Here is a 16,795-nt window from a genome sequence, read left to right as displayed (position 1 = left end):
GTCAGCAGATGCATAAGGAATAGGATGGAGAATAATATAGAAAATATTCAATGCCTTTATACAAACCAATGGACCAGCCTTATCAGGATAGTAGGGGTAGGACTGGTCTCCCTGTCTCACCCAGGATAGTGCAGAACTAGAGGGGTGTGATAGAAGAGCAATGAAAATGATCAGTGGGCTGGAAAAAGTGTCTTATGAAGAGAGAGTGGCAAGACTGGGGTTGTTACCTTAGAGAGGAGACAAATAAGAGTGGCTATGATCAATGTTTATAAAATAATAGACTCCTAGACTTTAAGGTCAGAAGGCACTATTATGATCATCTAGTCTGACCTGCACATTGCAGGCCACAGAGCCTCACCCCCCCACAACTGTAATAGACCCCTAACCTCTGGCTGAGTTACTGAAGTTCTCAAATCATGGTCTGAAGACTTCAAGTTCCCTAGAAGCCACCATTTACTCTAGTTCAAACCAGCAAGTGACCCGTGCCCCATGCTGCAGAGGAAGGCAACCCCCTCCCCCAGCACCTCTGCCAATCTGACGTGGGGGGGGAATTCCTCCCTGACCCCAAATATGATGATCAGTCAGACCCTGAACAGGTTGGCGAGACCCATCAACCAGACATCTGGGAAAGAATTCTTTGTAGTAACTCAGAGCCCTTCCCATCTGTGTCCCATCACCAGCAGTTGGAGATATTTGCTGCTAGCAGTTGCAGATTGGTTACGTGCCATTGTAGGCAGTCTCATCATACCATCCCCTCCATAAACTTACCAAGCTCAGTCTTGAAGTCAGTAAGGTGTTTTGCCCCCATTGCTCCCCTTGGAAGACTGTTCCAGAACTTTACTCCTCCGATGGTTAGAAACCTTCATCTAATTTCAAGCCTAAACTTGTTGATGGCCAGTTTATATCCATTTGTTCTTGTATCCACATCGGTATTTAACTTAAATATTAGGGAAGGAGAGGAGTTATTTATCCCTCTGATGTATTTATAGACAGCAATCATATCGCCCCTCAGCCTTCTTTTGGTTAGGCTAAACAAGCCAAGCTCTTTGAGTCTCCTCGCATAAGATAGATTTTCCATTCCTCGGATCATCCTAGTAGTCCTTCTCTGCACCTGTTCCAGTTTGAATTCATTTTTCTTAAACATGGGAGACCAGAACTGCACCCAGTATTCCAGATGAGGTCTCACCAGTGCCTTGTATAACGGTACTAACACCTCCTTATCTCTACTGGAAATACCTCGCCTGATGCATCCCAAGACCGCATTAGCTTTTTTCACAGCCATATCACATTGGCGGCTCATAGTCATCCTGTGATCAATCAATACACTCAGATCTTTCTCCTCTTCTGTCACTTCCAACTGATACGTTCCCAGCTTATAGCAAAAATTCTTGTTGTTAGTCTCTACATGCATGACCTTGCACTTTGCGCTATTAAATTTCATCCCATTTCTGTTACTCCAGTTTACAAGGTCATCCAGGTCTTCTTGTATGATATTCTGGTCTTCCTCCGTATTGGCAATACCTCCCAACTTTGTGTCATCCACAAATTTTATTAGCACACTCCCACTTTTAGTGCCATGGTCAGGAATAAAAATGTTAAATATGTTGGTCCCAAGACTGATCCCTGAGGAACTCCACTAGTAACCTCCCTCCAGCCTCACAGTTCATCTTTCAGTATGGCTCGTTGTAGTCTTCCCTTTAACCAATTACTTATCCACCTTTCAATTCTCATATTAATCCCCATCTTCTCCAATTTAACTAATAATTTCCCATGTGGAATTGTATCAAATGCCTTCCTGAAATCCAGGTAGATTGCCTTTGTCTAAAAACACAGGCTAGTCTGGCATGATCTACTTTTTGTAAAACCATGTTGTATTTTATCCCATTACCATTAATCTCTATTTTCTTAACTTAACTTTCTCTTTCAAAATGTGTTCCAAGACCTTGCATACAACTGAAGTCAAACTAACAGGCCTGTAGTTTCTTCCCCCTTTTTTAAAAATAAGAACTATATTAGAGATTCTCCAGTCATAGAGTACAACCCCTGAGTTTACAGATTCATTACAAATCCTTGCAATTGGGCTTGCAATTTTATGTGCTAGCTCCTTTACTATGCTTGGGTGAAGATTATCTATGACTGGCCTAGAGAAGGAGTATCTGGTCTCCCTGTGTCATAACAAAAAAACGAGGGGACATAGAAAGAAATGGCAAGATGGCAAATTCTAAAGTGATAAGATTTTTTTTTTCACATGGAACAGCTTGTGGAACTCATTGCCATTGGCTGGCATTGAGGCCAAGAAATCAAAGAGGGCTTGGACATTGCTATGGGTAATGAGACTTCTGGATATATAATAGCTAATGCTAAAAAAAAGCACTAAAATCAATGGGAATTTGGGGCATAGGTGCTTCAGAAAATCCCACTAGGTCAATGATCCCCAAACTATGGGCCATGGAGGAACATTCAGGGGGCACGCAGTGGGGCGCAGGCCGGGGCATGCAGTGGGGCCCAGGCCAGTCCCCACCGGGGAGGGATCGCCACCCAGACCCACTCTGCCCCCAGCTCTGTCCCCAGCCCAGCTCCACTCCACTCTGTGCCCCACCCCCAGCCCAAGCTCCACTCCGGCCCCTGCTGCACCCCCGTGCTCTCATTCTCTCTCCGCCCCAGGCCAGCTCTGCCTCTAGCTCCAGCTCCTCCCCCATCCCAAGTTCTGCCTCCAGCTCCGCCTCCAGCTCCAGCTCCTCTGCTTAGCCAACTGTGCAATAATGGAGGGGTGTGTGGACAGATTCCATACTGGTAAGGGGGGGAGGATGCGACAGGAAAAGTTTGGGCACCACTGCATTACAGTCAGTATCTGATCATTGCCTTTTTTTGCTGCCTTATTGTCTTGTAAATAACTACTACCTAATTTGCTGTCTACTCTCACCCTTAACTCTTTCATTATGACAGCTTCCCAGGGTGCTACCTACCCTGAATTACCCTGGCAAGTTTAATTAACTTAATGTTTACTCCCTGCTTCTAGATCACCAGTAGAGGTGTTAAATTAAGCTGGTACCAACAGTGATCTCTGAGACATCTCCCCAGAGATCTCCCACGCACTCATGAGCCAGCTGGTATCTAACCAACCTAATTATGTGAAGGAGACTCAGCTCCAGGTTCTCGCATGGCATCCTACAAGCTACCCATAGACTGTATTGGTCTTTATGAAGAAAGTAGCACTTTAAATACCTGTAACATTTCAACTCCTATTAAACCAAACTCTTTTTCTGTTACTACTTTCCAGCCACTGTCTTCCCAGGTTGACTTGCATTTGCAGTTCTGTGCCCCAAGTAGAGTCATTTTCTTTTTATTAACTGGCCCAGATTTTCACTGCTCCTCATGCAGGGGAGCGAGGAGGTGTAAGGCCCCACCCCACCCGTTGGCAGCACCTGGGCAGATTGCAGGAACAAGCTTAGGGCTGAGAGCAGGTTCAGCAGTGAAATGGAGGGGGTAGCGTGTTGTTTTTGCCCCCCTCACTATGCCAGCATGGCTGGCACAAGGTAAGGAGCACCCTGCTGAACACCTGCTCTGGGTCAGTTCCAGGTGCATTGAGAGGTAGGGGCACAAAGGGCTGGATTCACAAAAGGACTTATGAACCTAACTGCCACTTTAGGTGCCTAAATCCCAGAATCAGGCCCACTGGGATTCACAAAGCCCTTGCTCAGCTGCCGCCGAACCCTGTAGGTACATAAACTCCCTCGGCACCTACACGTTTGCAGTAAAAGTTTGCTCGGGGGCTATTTTTCTGCCCGTGAGCATGCGTGCGGCTGCCTCCCTCCATGTTTCCAGAAACAGGTGCTTCTCGATCTAACTCACCTGTGAACTGGTGTGCTCAGAGCTCGCCTACCAGAGCAGACCCCCCATACGTGAACAGACACAAAATAGCTGGGGAAGGAGGATGTCCCTCGTAGCTTTTAGCCCCGTGGGGAGGGTACTCTCTGGGATGGGGAAGACCCCTGTTTATCCCCCTCAGCCGTAGGCATCTAATGCCAAGTAAGGATTTTGCAGATGAGAATTCCAAGCAGAGGGAGGTGCCAAACTCCCAGAGAGGATGTTCTCACCTTGGCAACTCCCATTGACTAGCTGAGGCAGGGAGCCACCTCCCATGCTGGCTTTTGGGGATCCCATTCTGAGGTGCCTCTCTCTCCCTTTCCAGTGTGCAGGGAGCCCAGGCACTGAACTCAAATGTTGTGAGTCCCAGTGATTGTCTAGGCCCCTGCACATCACCACCCCTAAGTTCCTTTGTGACTCTAGCGATAAGCAATGGTTGGGGGAGATGGGTGAGCAGCAATTGACCGGTTAGTGGGGAAGGGGAGTTTGTGCAGCTCCATGTGATGTTCCTCGCTAGTAAGAAAAGGTCACGATTGTCCTCACTTGAATCTCACTAGTGAGGAACCACACACAAAACCTGGCAGCTATGGGAATTTCTCTACAAGTCACGGGAATATCAATCGCCCCATTTTCCAGCTGCTAATGCAGACAATGATTATTTCCTTATGTTATGAGACATAAACAATGTTTGTTGCCACAGTGTGAGGGTAACTGCCCCTGTATCCCCCCCTCTGTGGCCCATTCCAGGAGTGCCCAGTCAGGTCTCAGGTCTCCAGGTGTCACCTGTCTCTGGGCAGGGAGTGTTGCCTCACTCCCTTCTGACTGCACAGCTCCCTGCCTTACCCAAGGACATCCCCAGTCTGCCTAACAGCCAGCGCTTGTGCATGGCTTTGTCTCCGAGGGCTCTGCACAGCGAATTGCCAGCCGTTACAAGTTACCGCACCGCTCTTTCTAAGCAAGCACGTTTATTCTTAAGGTAAAAAATATCACAGAAAAACATAAACTCAATAGAAGTTCCTATACACATGCTAAAAGCTTAGCAGAGGTCACCTCATAGGTCTTTTGGGGCCTTAGTAGGCCAAAGTCCTTCAAACGCTTCCACCAGGGTTGTGGGGGGAGCCCTTGGAGAGACTGTCCTGGCTGCTGGTTCAGAAAGAACCTTTCTTCATCTGTTGGTCTCCGAAAAACTATGTTTGGACCAGTATATGCATACCTCCCCAGCAGGCGGCCCCTCGTTGGACATGTTGACAGTTTCAGGGACTTGCCTTAATCACCCCCCATTGCTTTTAGCTCCTGGAGGAGCGGTAGTAACCCTCCCCCTTGGCGTTGCAACACTCCCTGGCCCATAACAATAAATAAACCATTCATAGACTTACTACAATATGGTCCTCAAAGATAGTGCATGCAGTTGCAATATTATTTACACTTGCAAGTACAAAGTATTAAGGCTAGTTGGCAGCACAGCTGGGACTAGAACTCAGATGCTACCAACGCAGGGCGTTAGACACAGATCTTGGGGCTACGTGGCGTTTGGGAAGGCTCTTTCTCCTCTAGCAGCTTTGTCAAAAATTAGAATTTGAAAATCAGCCAACACTGCTGGGAAATGTTTTCTAGGAACATCTCGCCCAGTTCTAATACTGCTGTTTATCCCCAGGACGTTTTCATCTTCTATTGCCAAGTTTGTGCACCTTCCCCATTGAATGCTCAGGATTCGTAAGGGTCAGAACTCAAATAATAGTTGAAATTCATAACATCCATTTCTTATTAATTGCCATCTGAAGTGGTAGCAAAAGCCTGCTCAGCTGTGTACCGATTTAATCTACCATGCTGTATAGGTTTAGCTTTACCTCCCAATTCATATTGGTTATTAATGATGGAAAATTTTTCTTTATCTGTTTTCAGATGAAGAGAGACCCATTTACGACTAGAAACTGAAGCGTCTTAGCCTGAGCATAAATTACACCCGATAGCTAGCAGCTGTAACAGGGAACACGCCTAACATTGATTGGGTGGCGTTTCACGAGCTTTAATATTTCTGTTTGCAAGAATACCTGGTTGGTGCATATTGAGGAAAACCGGTGGGTTGTGATTAAAAAGGGAATATAGGGGTCATGGATATTAAAACTGAGTCAAGACTGAGATTTAATTTGCCACCTTCCCAGCCAAGGCAGCAATTCTGAATGGCATGCGTCAGGTCACCTAGAATTTCCAGAATGCCAGAGTTCCCAGGAGAGCTGGAGGTAATGTCTCAAGGCCATAATAGCATTATCTGCAGATTGCTGTAGAAATGATACAATTTGACTTAAAAAGCTGCTGCTTAGATTGAATGAAAATTTCTGTTCGCTCCTGCAGTTGAAGTGAAAATTGAGGTGGTGCTACCAGAGAAAGAGAGGGCCAAGGAAGAGATGTCACCCAATGGGAAAGCCAGTCCACTTGTTTACAAAGTCAATGGGACTGCCCGGCATTACCACCTCGAAGAACATCCCATCACCATCAACCCCTACCAGAACGTGAAGGATGTAGTGGAAGCCTCCGTGTGCCACGTGAAGGACCTTGAGAATGGACAGTAAGTGTTTAACATTTTTAACAGCCTGAAGGATCCCAGAGGGCTTTATACATGCTACCATATCCTATACCATAACTAAAATGCTGCCACGTGATGCCGGAGCTGAACAGCAAGGCTGCACAAGCCTGTGAAATGTGGCATGTTATGACCCCAATTCATCAAAACACTTGAGCATGTGCTCAACTGTAACTTTGTGCTTAAATTCATCTCCAGTCAGCATGGCATTTAAGCATATGCTTACAGGTACGCATGTATTTAACTGCTTTGCTGAATCAGGGCCTATGTCATGGAAATTGTCGCTTTTTTATCACTAGCTCTTTAGCCTTGACTAATCCGAGATGATTGGACCATCTGTGGCCAGTGTAATTTATCTTTGTAATATGGATATTGTTATCTTCCTCCAGTTTTAATACAATAGAATCTTGTACAAGTGACAACTTGTCTTTAATGTTTTTGGATACTTTAAATTCTTTCATGTTCTGTGCCTGTGGAACTCCTGTTAGGGAGATGGGACACTAATTTCCAATAGACCTTGTCTAGTATCCTTTAGTTGCTTCTTTAATTATTGTAAGTTTATTTGCAAAGTTCTCGACTTAGCATTTTAACAACCTAGTTTAAGTAAAACAAGCATGTGTGGAGTTCATGGAGTAGGTCCCATACCACTTCTACCTTGTCTTGTTTTTCTAGCTGATCTGGTTCCTCATCAATTTGTTCTCTTACAAAGAATGGAATTTTCTGATGTTTTTGTGCTAATGGAAACACACTTTGCATGCAGTTTCACAGTCCTGATTTTTAGTGTAACAATGGACTCTGTTAGGATATCAGACAATAGATCACTGGCACATATTGATGAAAACACATATTCATACCAGAATAAAAAATAACTGATTATGTGGCAACCCAGAGAGGGGGGAAGCCAGATATGTAGGAAGAAGCCCAGGGAAATAACAGCAAGGAGTTGGACTGCCCGGGGACTGTGGCTGCTTGTTATAGGGTCACTGGACTGGAGCCCAGTGTCACGGGTGGGCCTGGGTTCCCCTACCAGCCTCTGGGGAGTGGTAAAGTTGTTGGAGATGCCAGCCAGACAGCAGGTCTGGAAAGACTGCAAATTCCCCAGAAGGGGAGGACTTTAGTGACCTGGCCGGAGGGAGGAAGCTGCAGACCGAGGAGTGAGCAGGGCAGCAGAGTGAGACAAGACAGGAGAAGACAACACTGGAGGTAGAGCATAAACTGGCAGAGCTAATCCCCAGGATGGCCAGCAGTACGTGCTGCAAGCAGTTGAGTGCGCCCCGTGACAATGTCCCTTGATGTCATGTTCCCTTACTTTCGTGGCACCTACAGTCTGGCTTGTAAGTATAAGCCACTTTTGTTTCATCTGGTAGCAAGACCATAGTTTTGGGTCATCTCCCATGAAAGTACTGCCTCCCTCAATCATAAATCTCCCCTTCTTCATCCGCAGCTTCATTGCTGCAGCAGAACAAAACCGTCATGGTAGAGACAGAGAGACATTCCAGGCAGAACGCTGAAAATCAGGTCAAGCGCTTGCACAGGATTCTGTTCAATAGGGACCAGTGCAGAGTGGCCTATTGGAGTGATGCGTTCTTCCTGGTGACCCTCAGCTGCTGAGCCTGAGGCTGCCACATTCTGAACTAACTGGAGCTTCCCCCGGGCATAGGCCTTCATTCCTAGATACAGAGAACTGCAGTATCCGAGTGTAGATGCATGGATCGCCGTGGCCCACTCTGAGTGCGACGGGATCAGGTGCAATATTCTGACCAATTGCAAAGGGAAATGGGAGTGCAGGGTCTCATACCTGTGGACTGCAGTGCAGATGCCTTTGGTGGGAGGGTTATTCCAGGTGCTAACCCTGTCTCACCAGCCTTGCTTCAGTCTGGTCTAGGTTCAGTTTCAGTCCGCTGCCCTCCAGGCAGTCGCCCGTGTCTGCTCGTCACTGAGAAAGTGGAAGATGGGTGCTATTTGCAGTCCATGTGAAGGAGCTGTAGAGCTGGGTTTTCACTGCATGCTGATGGTACTTCAGCCTTCGTTGTTTCAGTCCCAATGGTTTCATCTAGATATTGAATAGGACAGCAAGGGACCACTGCATCGGTACACGCAGCCTGAAAGGGCACCAGCACAGCTGGAGTTGGCTGCACCCGGGCAACAGAAGTCAGGGATGTTTTGTGCTCCCACATTCTGGACTTGCATGGCCCAGTAGAAAAGGGGGAATAGTATCTTTATGGATGTGCTTGTGCGGAGGAGGGAGAATGGAGCTGATTGATTTGGGGACGTTCAGTGCTTGGGGACTGCCATGCAATGGAGTTATGAATGACCTGATGATTCACAGTATGGATTCATATGGGGACATGACTGAGATGTGGATTGCTGTGCCTAACCGTATAGAGGAATAGTGTTTGCTTACTAATTCCTAATTGTTTGTGATCATGTGTTTAGCTTTATTATATCAAATGCTGATTGTATGATGAGAGGCAGTGATAGCAATAAACTTTCTTGATGACATAAAAAGCTCAGTCTATTTAGTTTAACAAAGTAAGGTTAAGGGGTGACTTCATCACGGTTTAAAAGTGCCTGCACAGGGAACAGAAATGTAATAATAAGGGGTTCTTCAGTCTAGCAGAGAAAGGTATAACACGATCCAGGGGCTGGAAACTGAAGCTAGACAAATTCAGACTCAAAATAAGGTGCACATTTTTAACAGAGGTGATGTAACCATTGGAACAACTTGCGGATTCTCCATCGCTGAAAATTTTAAAATGAAGATTGGATGGTTTTCTAAGAAGTCTGCTCTAGTTCAAACAGGAGCTATTCAGAGAAGTCCTATAGTGTGTGTTATGCAGGAGATCAGAAGATGTTAATCTATTACTTCTTTGAGGAATAGCCTGGGCTCTTTCCATGAAGGAGTGGGCTGGAAATGTACACACATGTGGGGCAGAACCAGAGTTGGGTATGGCGTGATTGCATTCTGGGTATTGACTCTTTCACCTCCCTCATTTGCTCAGTTTGTGAGTACAAAGCTATTCTTTCTGTCAGTCCTTTCTGCTCCTCCAGAAGTCGGAGATTAGAACCAAACTGGGCTTATCAGCACCAGTAAAAAACTCTGGAGCCCAAACTCTCCCTCCATGACACCCATGCAAACCCCCAAGCAACTAATGAGAAGGAGTGAGATGGAAAGGAGACAGCCTGATGCTCAGAGCTGAGGAAGTTTTAAAACAACATCTTTTTGCTTAGAAACTGATGTGGGGTCAGTGAGACAAAACAAACAGGGAACACACAGGCAGAGGCTGGTTTTCCAATGGCTTTTTTTCAGGACAGAGCTGCATTTTAACTGGCATTTCCTGGCTTGTGAGTGCAAGCTGGGCAGACATGACAAAACTTAACCCCCCCCCGCCTTTTTTTTTTTTTAAATATGGAATAAAATCTTAATAGCAATGACTCTAAATGAGTAGATTGCTTCATTCAAACAGCCCTCGGTTGTAACTAGCCATCTCGCTCACTTGCGGAATGAGTGTGTCATTTGAAATCTTTTGCACAAGGTTTCTGTATTTGCTTCAAGACATCAGGTGCTGATGATTATCTGTCACAGGTCAAGTGGTTCCTTCGGGTGGCTGTAAACCATTTCTCTTATCTTTTCATAACTCTGAAGTTGTCATTTAACAAGAACTGTGGGTTTGCTCTGAAATAAAATCCATCCGAAGAATGCAGCAAGACTTGTTCCTTTTGCGTGTGGTGAAGCATGAGCCTGCATTGATCTCTTTATTCCATTTGGGGTGTGCTTACTGCAAGGACTAAACAGGTACGGGGGAGGGAGCAGAGCCCGTGCAGCATTCTGCTCAGATAAAACTGCGATATGCCCTTAGCAGTAGCCCATACTGCTGCTTAGGGCCCCATCAGCAAGGTATTTAAGCACATGCCAAAAAGGACTATTCCATTGGGACAATTTTGGGGTAAAGGTAGGCAGGTGCAGAACTGAGGTCTGGCAGGTGCTCCACTCCCCGTGGACCCCAGCAGAGACCTACAGAGCACCGGAGAGGTGGGATTCATGAAGTTATTCAGGCACCTAACTTCCAAAAACAGGTCAGCTAGAATAACTGGGACTTGCAGCATAAAACGAGGAGGCCATGGGGGATTCTGCCACTCCTCTGGGAGGGAGCTTGGCAATCAAGGGCACCTGGCCCAGAGAGATCTGCTAGCTGCCTGGTTCAAACTAGACTGAGAGATGAGACGCAGACCCACCCACCCTGGATGGCAGTTGTCAGGAGTGGACGCAGATTTAGAACCAATTGCCGAAGTATATTTAGCTCATTAAAGGCTTCAATAAAAGGCCTTACCAGAGACACAGGGGCCATGCTGGGCATCTTAAGGATTGGAGAGACTGAAGGTTTTGAATATTCCCCTGTGAACCTTTGTCAAGTCTCGCTGTGGCTGTCTGTGGTGTGGGAAGAGGAGGGGCAATCCAGAAGACGGGTAGGTCTCTTAAGAGAGGGGGAGATTTGGTTCCTATGCTGTCCTATAGGATAAGTTATTGTCAGTCTAGCCCTGTTGGCAGCAGCGGCAGTAAGGGTTTCATAGATTGTTAGGGTTTAAGGTCAAAAGGGACCATTGTGTTAATCTTGTCTGAACTGCATAAAACTGGCCAGGGGGCTCACCCTGTGATTCCTGTGGTTGACTTAAAGCAGAACTTGTAGGTAGAGATCTAATCTTGATCTAAAGATCTCTCTCTCCCCGTGTATGCTGCCATTGAGAGCGGTGAAAGAGTGCCTTCTGCAGTCCCTGGGTTTACATGGAACGATTTGCTAGCAAGTGTTCATTGTAAAGGGCAGGCATTTCGACTTGCTTCCCTCTTAGTCTGCCAAAGCCCAGTTATTCTTCCTGGCATGCCGACGAGGAGGGGGGGGGGGGAAAGCCGGTAAAAATTTCCGGGGCCCAGCGGCCCAGAAGGGGGCCCGGGGCCCGGCTTCCCCCCCCCCCCCGTCGGCCCTGTTTAGCTGGTCCACCCTTGCTGGGGGGCCCAAAAAAATTCCAGGCCCAGCTTCCCCCCCCCCTCTCGTCGGCCCTGTTTAGCTGGTCTGCCCTTGCTGGGGGGCCCAAAAAAATTCCGGGCCCAGCTTCCCCCCCCCCCTCGTCGGCCCTGTTTAGCCAGTCCACCCTTGTTGGGGGGGCCCGAAAAATTTTTTTCACTGGGGCCTGAACCCGCTCTCGGCGGCCCTGGATGCCGCAAAACCCATCTCTTCTCCCAGGTATTTGGGGATGAAGCCGATGGTGAGACACAGTGTTAAGTGGCTTTTATGTTAATGATTGTACAAACTACGGACAGTTCATCTGAAATGATGACACTGATGGATGTATATTTTGCTACCGGAGGATAATGTGGTGCAGAGCTGCCCACCACAATGGAGGGGAGCTGTTTGGTTATAAATAAAGATTCTTCATTTTTATTTTAATTGCAAAAACCTGAATAAACATCACTGCTGCATCCTAAAACATGCAGTTTGGAAACTCCCTCCTGCAAGTGAGAGTGTTTGCTTTGACGGCATCACTAAATATGTTCCCCGTGATCCTGAGGGCACACTGACAGGCCACAGCTGGGCTTCACAAAAAGGGCAACAGCTCACCATACCCGGGAGAATGAGACGAGAGATTCTTGCACCAAAACTCCCTGGAGAGCAGCATTCCGTGTGTAAATGCACTAGTCAGGAATGGAATACCTGCTGCCAATCCACCAGTTCCTTAGCCAGCATAATGCATGCAGCCCTATGGAAGCCAGCAAGGCCAGATCCTCTGCCAGTGTAAAGCAATTGGATCTCATAGTACCAATGGGATCAGACCCTGTGCTGGTGTCAGTCAGCTCAACATTGACCCAGAGTCGTGTTGGATTCTCCTTCACCGGCAACTTTTCAATCAAGATTGGATGTTTTTCTGAAACGTATGCTCTAGTTCAAAGGAATTATTTTAGGGAAGTTCTCTGACCTGTGTACTACAGGAGGTCTTCTGGCCTTGGAATCAATGAACCTCACTGAAAGGGGATTTAGTCTTACTGGCTTCAGTGTAATCAGCACAGTCCCATTGAAGTCAATGGGTTCAAAATGCCAAATGGTGTAAATTGGCCATTGAATTTAATGAAGCTACATCAGTTTATGCCCCCTGAGAACTGGCCCATTTTTTAAAATCAAAAGTGCACATTTAATTGAGGTCACCAGTACCAAAAATGAAACGGATCCATTCCAGATGTTACTGCTACCATAAGTCGATTCAAATGAGAAAGGGAAGATGGGAGGAATTTAGCACCGGAGATTTCTAGAGCCCTGGTTTGATCAGGAGTCCGTCTAAGCTGCGCTGATGGCCGTACTGGCGATCTGTGTCCCCCAGCAATTCAAATCAAGCCAACTGTGTGAAAAATATTGACCTAAGATCTAACACAGATGCTGAATACATTGTTACGCACTTGTTTGTTTGACGTGCGGGGGGGGAATCACGCAGTGGTGATGCATGGTTGGCAAAGCTGTCCTAGTGGCCAGCACAGCAGTGACTGGATCTGCAATGCTGTTTGTAACAGCTACAGAAGGAGTTAGATAATGTCGCCATATGGCCTGAGTTGAAATCCAGTGTCCTCTCCTGCTTCAGCCTTTCAGAAAACCTGTAGATAAGATTGTAAATAGCTATTCTTAGCTTAGTTTAGTTAGTCTTAGTGTAATTAGCGTAGTTCGTTTTCCCGGACTGGGGATTCCCCCCCCGTAGTCGGGGACCATGCCTAGACTCTGAGCTTCAAAAACAGTGTTTCCTGCCCTAAATCCTTCTGTGTCAGCAACAACACGAACGCTGCCTCTACTGTCTGGGGGAGACGCACGGCTTGGGGAAGTGCAGCATTTGTTGCTCGTTTCTACCAAGAACTCTAGGGGAGGGGTTCTGACCTAAAATGTTTGGTCCGTAATCTTGATGGAAGCATTCGGTGAGACGTTTTGCGTAGGCACTAGAAAATATTTTATATTTATTTTTCTTGTAACCATTTCTGACTCTTATGCCTCATGACTTGCACTCACTTGAAACGTATCTCTTTATAGTTAATAAACTTGTTTTATTGTTTAAGCGGAAGTGACAGGGTAACTCTATTTACAGAAGTGAGTTGGTATATTATTCCCTTAAAGGAATAACAGACTTAATATATTTGTACTGTCCAGGAGAGGACAGGACAGTACAGGACATACATTTCTGGGGGACAATCCAGGACTGGGAGTGTGTTGGGGTCACTCCTCAGTATGACCAAGGCTGGTGAGAGCCAGGGTGTGACTGGAAGTCTGCGATTACACAAACGCATCTGGGAGCGACCTGCATGCTGGTGGCTGTTCGTGAGCAGTCCAGGTTGGAGGCTACAGCAGCAAGGCATTGCAAAGCACCCCAGGTCACAGGGCAGGGGTGACACAGCCCACACTGGTTTGGACTGTACTGTTTTTGTGAAATACTGTAAAGGAGGCTTGACATACCAAAGTGTTCCTTCTCCTTCACTCTAAATTTCTACCCAAGGTCGTCTCCAAATTCTACCTTCACCAGTGTGTTTCCTTACCTGTCCTTTTTCTGAAACCCCATGCTTCACATGAAGAGAAGAGACTTCATTCCCTCAACATCAGGTGTGCACTGGCTTTGACCTGCAAAGAACCAAGTCCATCAAAGTCTCCAAGACTTTATTGTGATAGCAGAGAGATCCCGTGATCAGGCTATATCCTTTCAGAGGATTTCTAAGTGGGTTTCTGGCTGCATTATCGAAAGCTGCAGACTAGCTTGCATCCCACCTCAGAGCAATATAATGGTCCACTCCACGGGTCTGCAGGCCCCTACAGTAGCATCCCTGGAGGAGGTCCCAATGCAGGATATATGCAGAGCAGCCACCTGGAGCTCCATATACGTGTTTGCTAGACATTATACATGAGTCCAAGCCAATGCTGTGGATGCAGTAGTGGGATCTGCAGTACTGCACACATCTTTGTTGCCAGCTTCCAGGCACCCATCTCCAATCTGAATATTGTTTGTTAATCTCCCATGTGTGGAATACACACGGGAACCAGCTCTCAAAGAAGAAGTGGAGGTTACTTACTGTCACTGGCGGTTCCTTGAGATGTGTGGTCCCTATCTGCATTCCGCTACCCGCCCTCCATCCCCTCTACTGCAAATCTGATTAGATGCGTGGTAAGGAGAGGAACTGAGTGGGCATCAACCTGCACTGCTTCTTATATCCTTGCTCGAGAGCACGAGGCGATCTACTGCCAAGGGACACAGCTTATTAAAATCTCTGCACTCGGGCCCATGGTGCACATGCGTACTCCTTAGGCATACGCAGCATACACGGCTGCGTAGGGCACCTGGAAATTTGGGGCACCCCTGGGTCTTAGTGTCCACCCCTCCCCTCTTCCTATCCCTGTTCTGACCCTTCCTGCAGGCTCACACCACAGCTGGCTGCTGCAGTGTGGTGAGTCCTCCTCCAGAGGGGACCTAGTACTTAAAAGTGAAAAAGCCTCCAGCCTGCCAGCCCTATTAGCACAACCCTGAAACTGTTAAAGAGCCATTCAAGGGGTAATGAGACCATTTAACAGGCATTCGCCAAGCCCCAGGTATATAAAACCAGTTGTGCATCACTGTCATATTTACTCAGAACATGCCAGGGCCTTAGTTTAAAATTTGCTTTAAAAATCTGTCATTAGTGTGTTGCTGAAGATTATAAAATCACATCTCTAAGAAATCCTTGCATAGGATTTTAGCTGCACAATCTGAGTATTCATCTTTAGCTTTAAATGCTTGGATCTTCAGACATAGAGTTTTTTAAATAAATCCTTCAAAAAAAAAACTTTCTAAAACACACATTCGAGCCCGGGCTGCTGTCGGGCACCAGTTTAATAATACTGCATAGGGCCCCATAAATCCTAAGGATGGCCCTGTGCGTACCCGTGGGCGGAGTACAGCTAGCGGCCACACATCTTGAAGAACTTCCAGTTACAGTACGTAACTGTGCTTATAGCTAAAAAGAAACCACTAGCTACTGTGAAAGCTTGGGACTGGCTCTCTGACATGTGACAGCCCGAGCAGATCAAAAGGCAGTGATAATAAATAATAGTAACAATAATAAATATCTATTCTGTATACTACATCTGTCATGCTTTTTACCTCCAGGATGCGAGAAGTAGACCTGGGTTGTGGGAAGGCTCTGCTGATAAAGGAAAATGGAGACTACTATGCAATGGGACATAAATGCCCTCACTACGGAGCCCCACTGGTGAAAGGTTAGTCTTGGTGTAAGGGTATGAACATGAATCAGACATTCACAACAGATGATGGATCTGCATGAAGAATCTGAGCCATTGGTATCATTCACCACATTGCAGAATGTTCAGGTCTGTAGAGACGTCCTGCCTGTGAGGTAACATACACTTATAATCCAGGAAAGGGATCAAAATCCTCGGCCGAGCACTCTGTCCATGTTTGGTTTGCTAACAGATCTCGTGTAGCCTGTGCAGTGTATCTCAGAGTGAAATCTCTTAAAATGCTGTTTGAAGAATAGAAAGGGGATCTTTCTGCCAGTCCGAGTTGGCAGCAACAAGGGCCAGGTTCAGTATCTAGGGGTTCCTTTTCAACACTACATCATGAAACCGGCTTGTGCCCACCACCCTTGGGTGCTTCTAAGAGGCAATACTTCCCCTCTCGCAAGCACGGAGTCTGAGTGTAGCAAAGAAACTTTTAATAAAAGGAGGGACGTAACCCAGCATTAAATTGGGAAAACACCACAAACAGGTTCATAAACATAAACCATGAGCAAAAGACCCACCCCCAAGTAAGTTGGACAGTGTCCTTTTCCCCTCAGGTTCTTAAGTCCAGCAACCAAAACGTGCCCATCCCTTCTCTGCAGCCCACTCACAGTTGTTATCCTTGGTCAGGGCAGACCCGGGATTCAGAGGTGCATCTGCAGATTTCACCTCCCACCCTGGGGCGGTGGGGGAGTAAGAAGGCACCTTACTCGCTCCGCTGCCCAGCGGATTGGCGCTCCGCTTCTCTCCACCGGCTGCCCTGCTGGCCGATCGCCACGCCTCTCCGCCAGGTTCCGCTCACCGCCCTGCTGGCCGATCGCAGTGCCTCTCCACTGGCCTCCCTGCCAGCCGATCATCGATCCGCTGGGATGTCTTCAGGTCTCACCTCTTAACACAGGGGCCTGAGACTTTCACCCAGTGATTCCTGCAGCGGAGGGGAACTATTCTTCTCTACGACAGAGCATTTAGAAATTCCATCCTCTATGCGGATGGCTCTGCTGTGGTCCTGCTTCTTACCTGGAAGCCATAGCTCTTCACACACACACACACACACACA

General features: G+C 47.0%; 1 protein-coding gene across 1 annotated transcript in view; it reads left to right on the top strand.

The window, feature by feature from the left end:
* AIFM3 (apoptosis inducing factor mitochondria associated 3) overlaps nt 1-16,795 on the top strand; it is an 86,102-nt gene that overhangs the window by 14,746 nt on the left and 54,561 nt on the right. Inside the window, exons 3-4 of the mRNA XM_026661245.1 lie at nt 6,220-6,433; nt 15,608-15,717. Of these exons, the coding sequence (XP_026517030.1) occupies nt 6,220-6,433; nt 15,608-15,717 (324 nt within the window). The remainder of the gene's footprint in view (nt 1-6,219; nt 6,434-15,607; nt 15,718-16,795) is intronic.

Source organism: Terrapene carolina, unplaced genomic scaffold, assembly GCF_002925995.2.
Source record: "Terrapene carolina triunguis isolate 2854851 unplaced genomic scaffold, T_m_triunguis-2.0 Scaffold951, whole genome shotgun sequence".
NCBI classification, from domain to species: Eukaryota; Metazoa; Chordata; order Testudines; family Emydidae; genus Terrapene; species Terrapene triunguis.
Note: the sequence above shows the minus strand (reverse complement) of the source record. Positions and strands in the feature narration are given on the sequence as shown.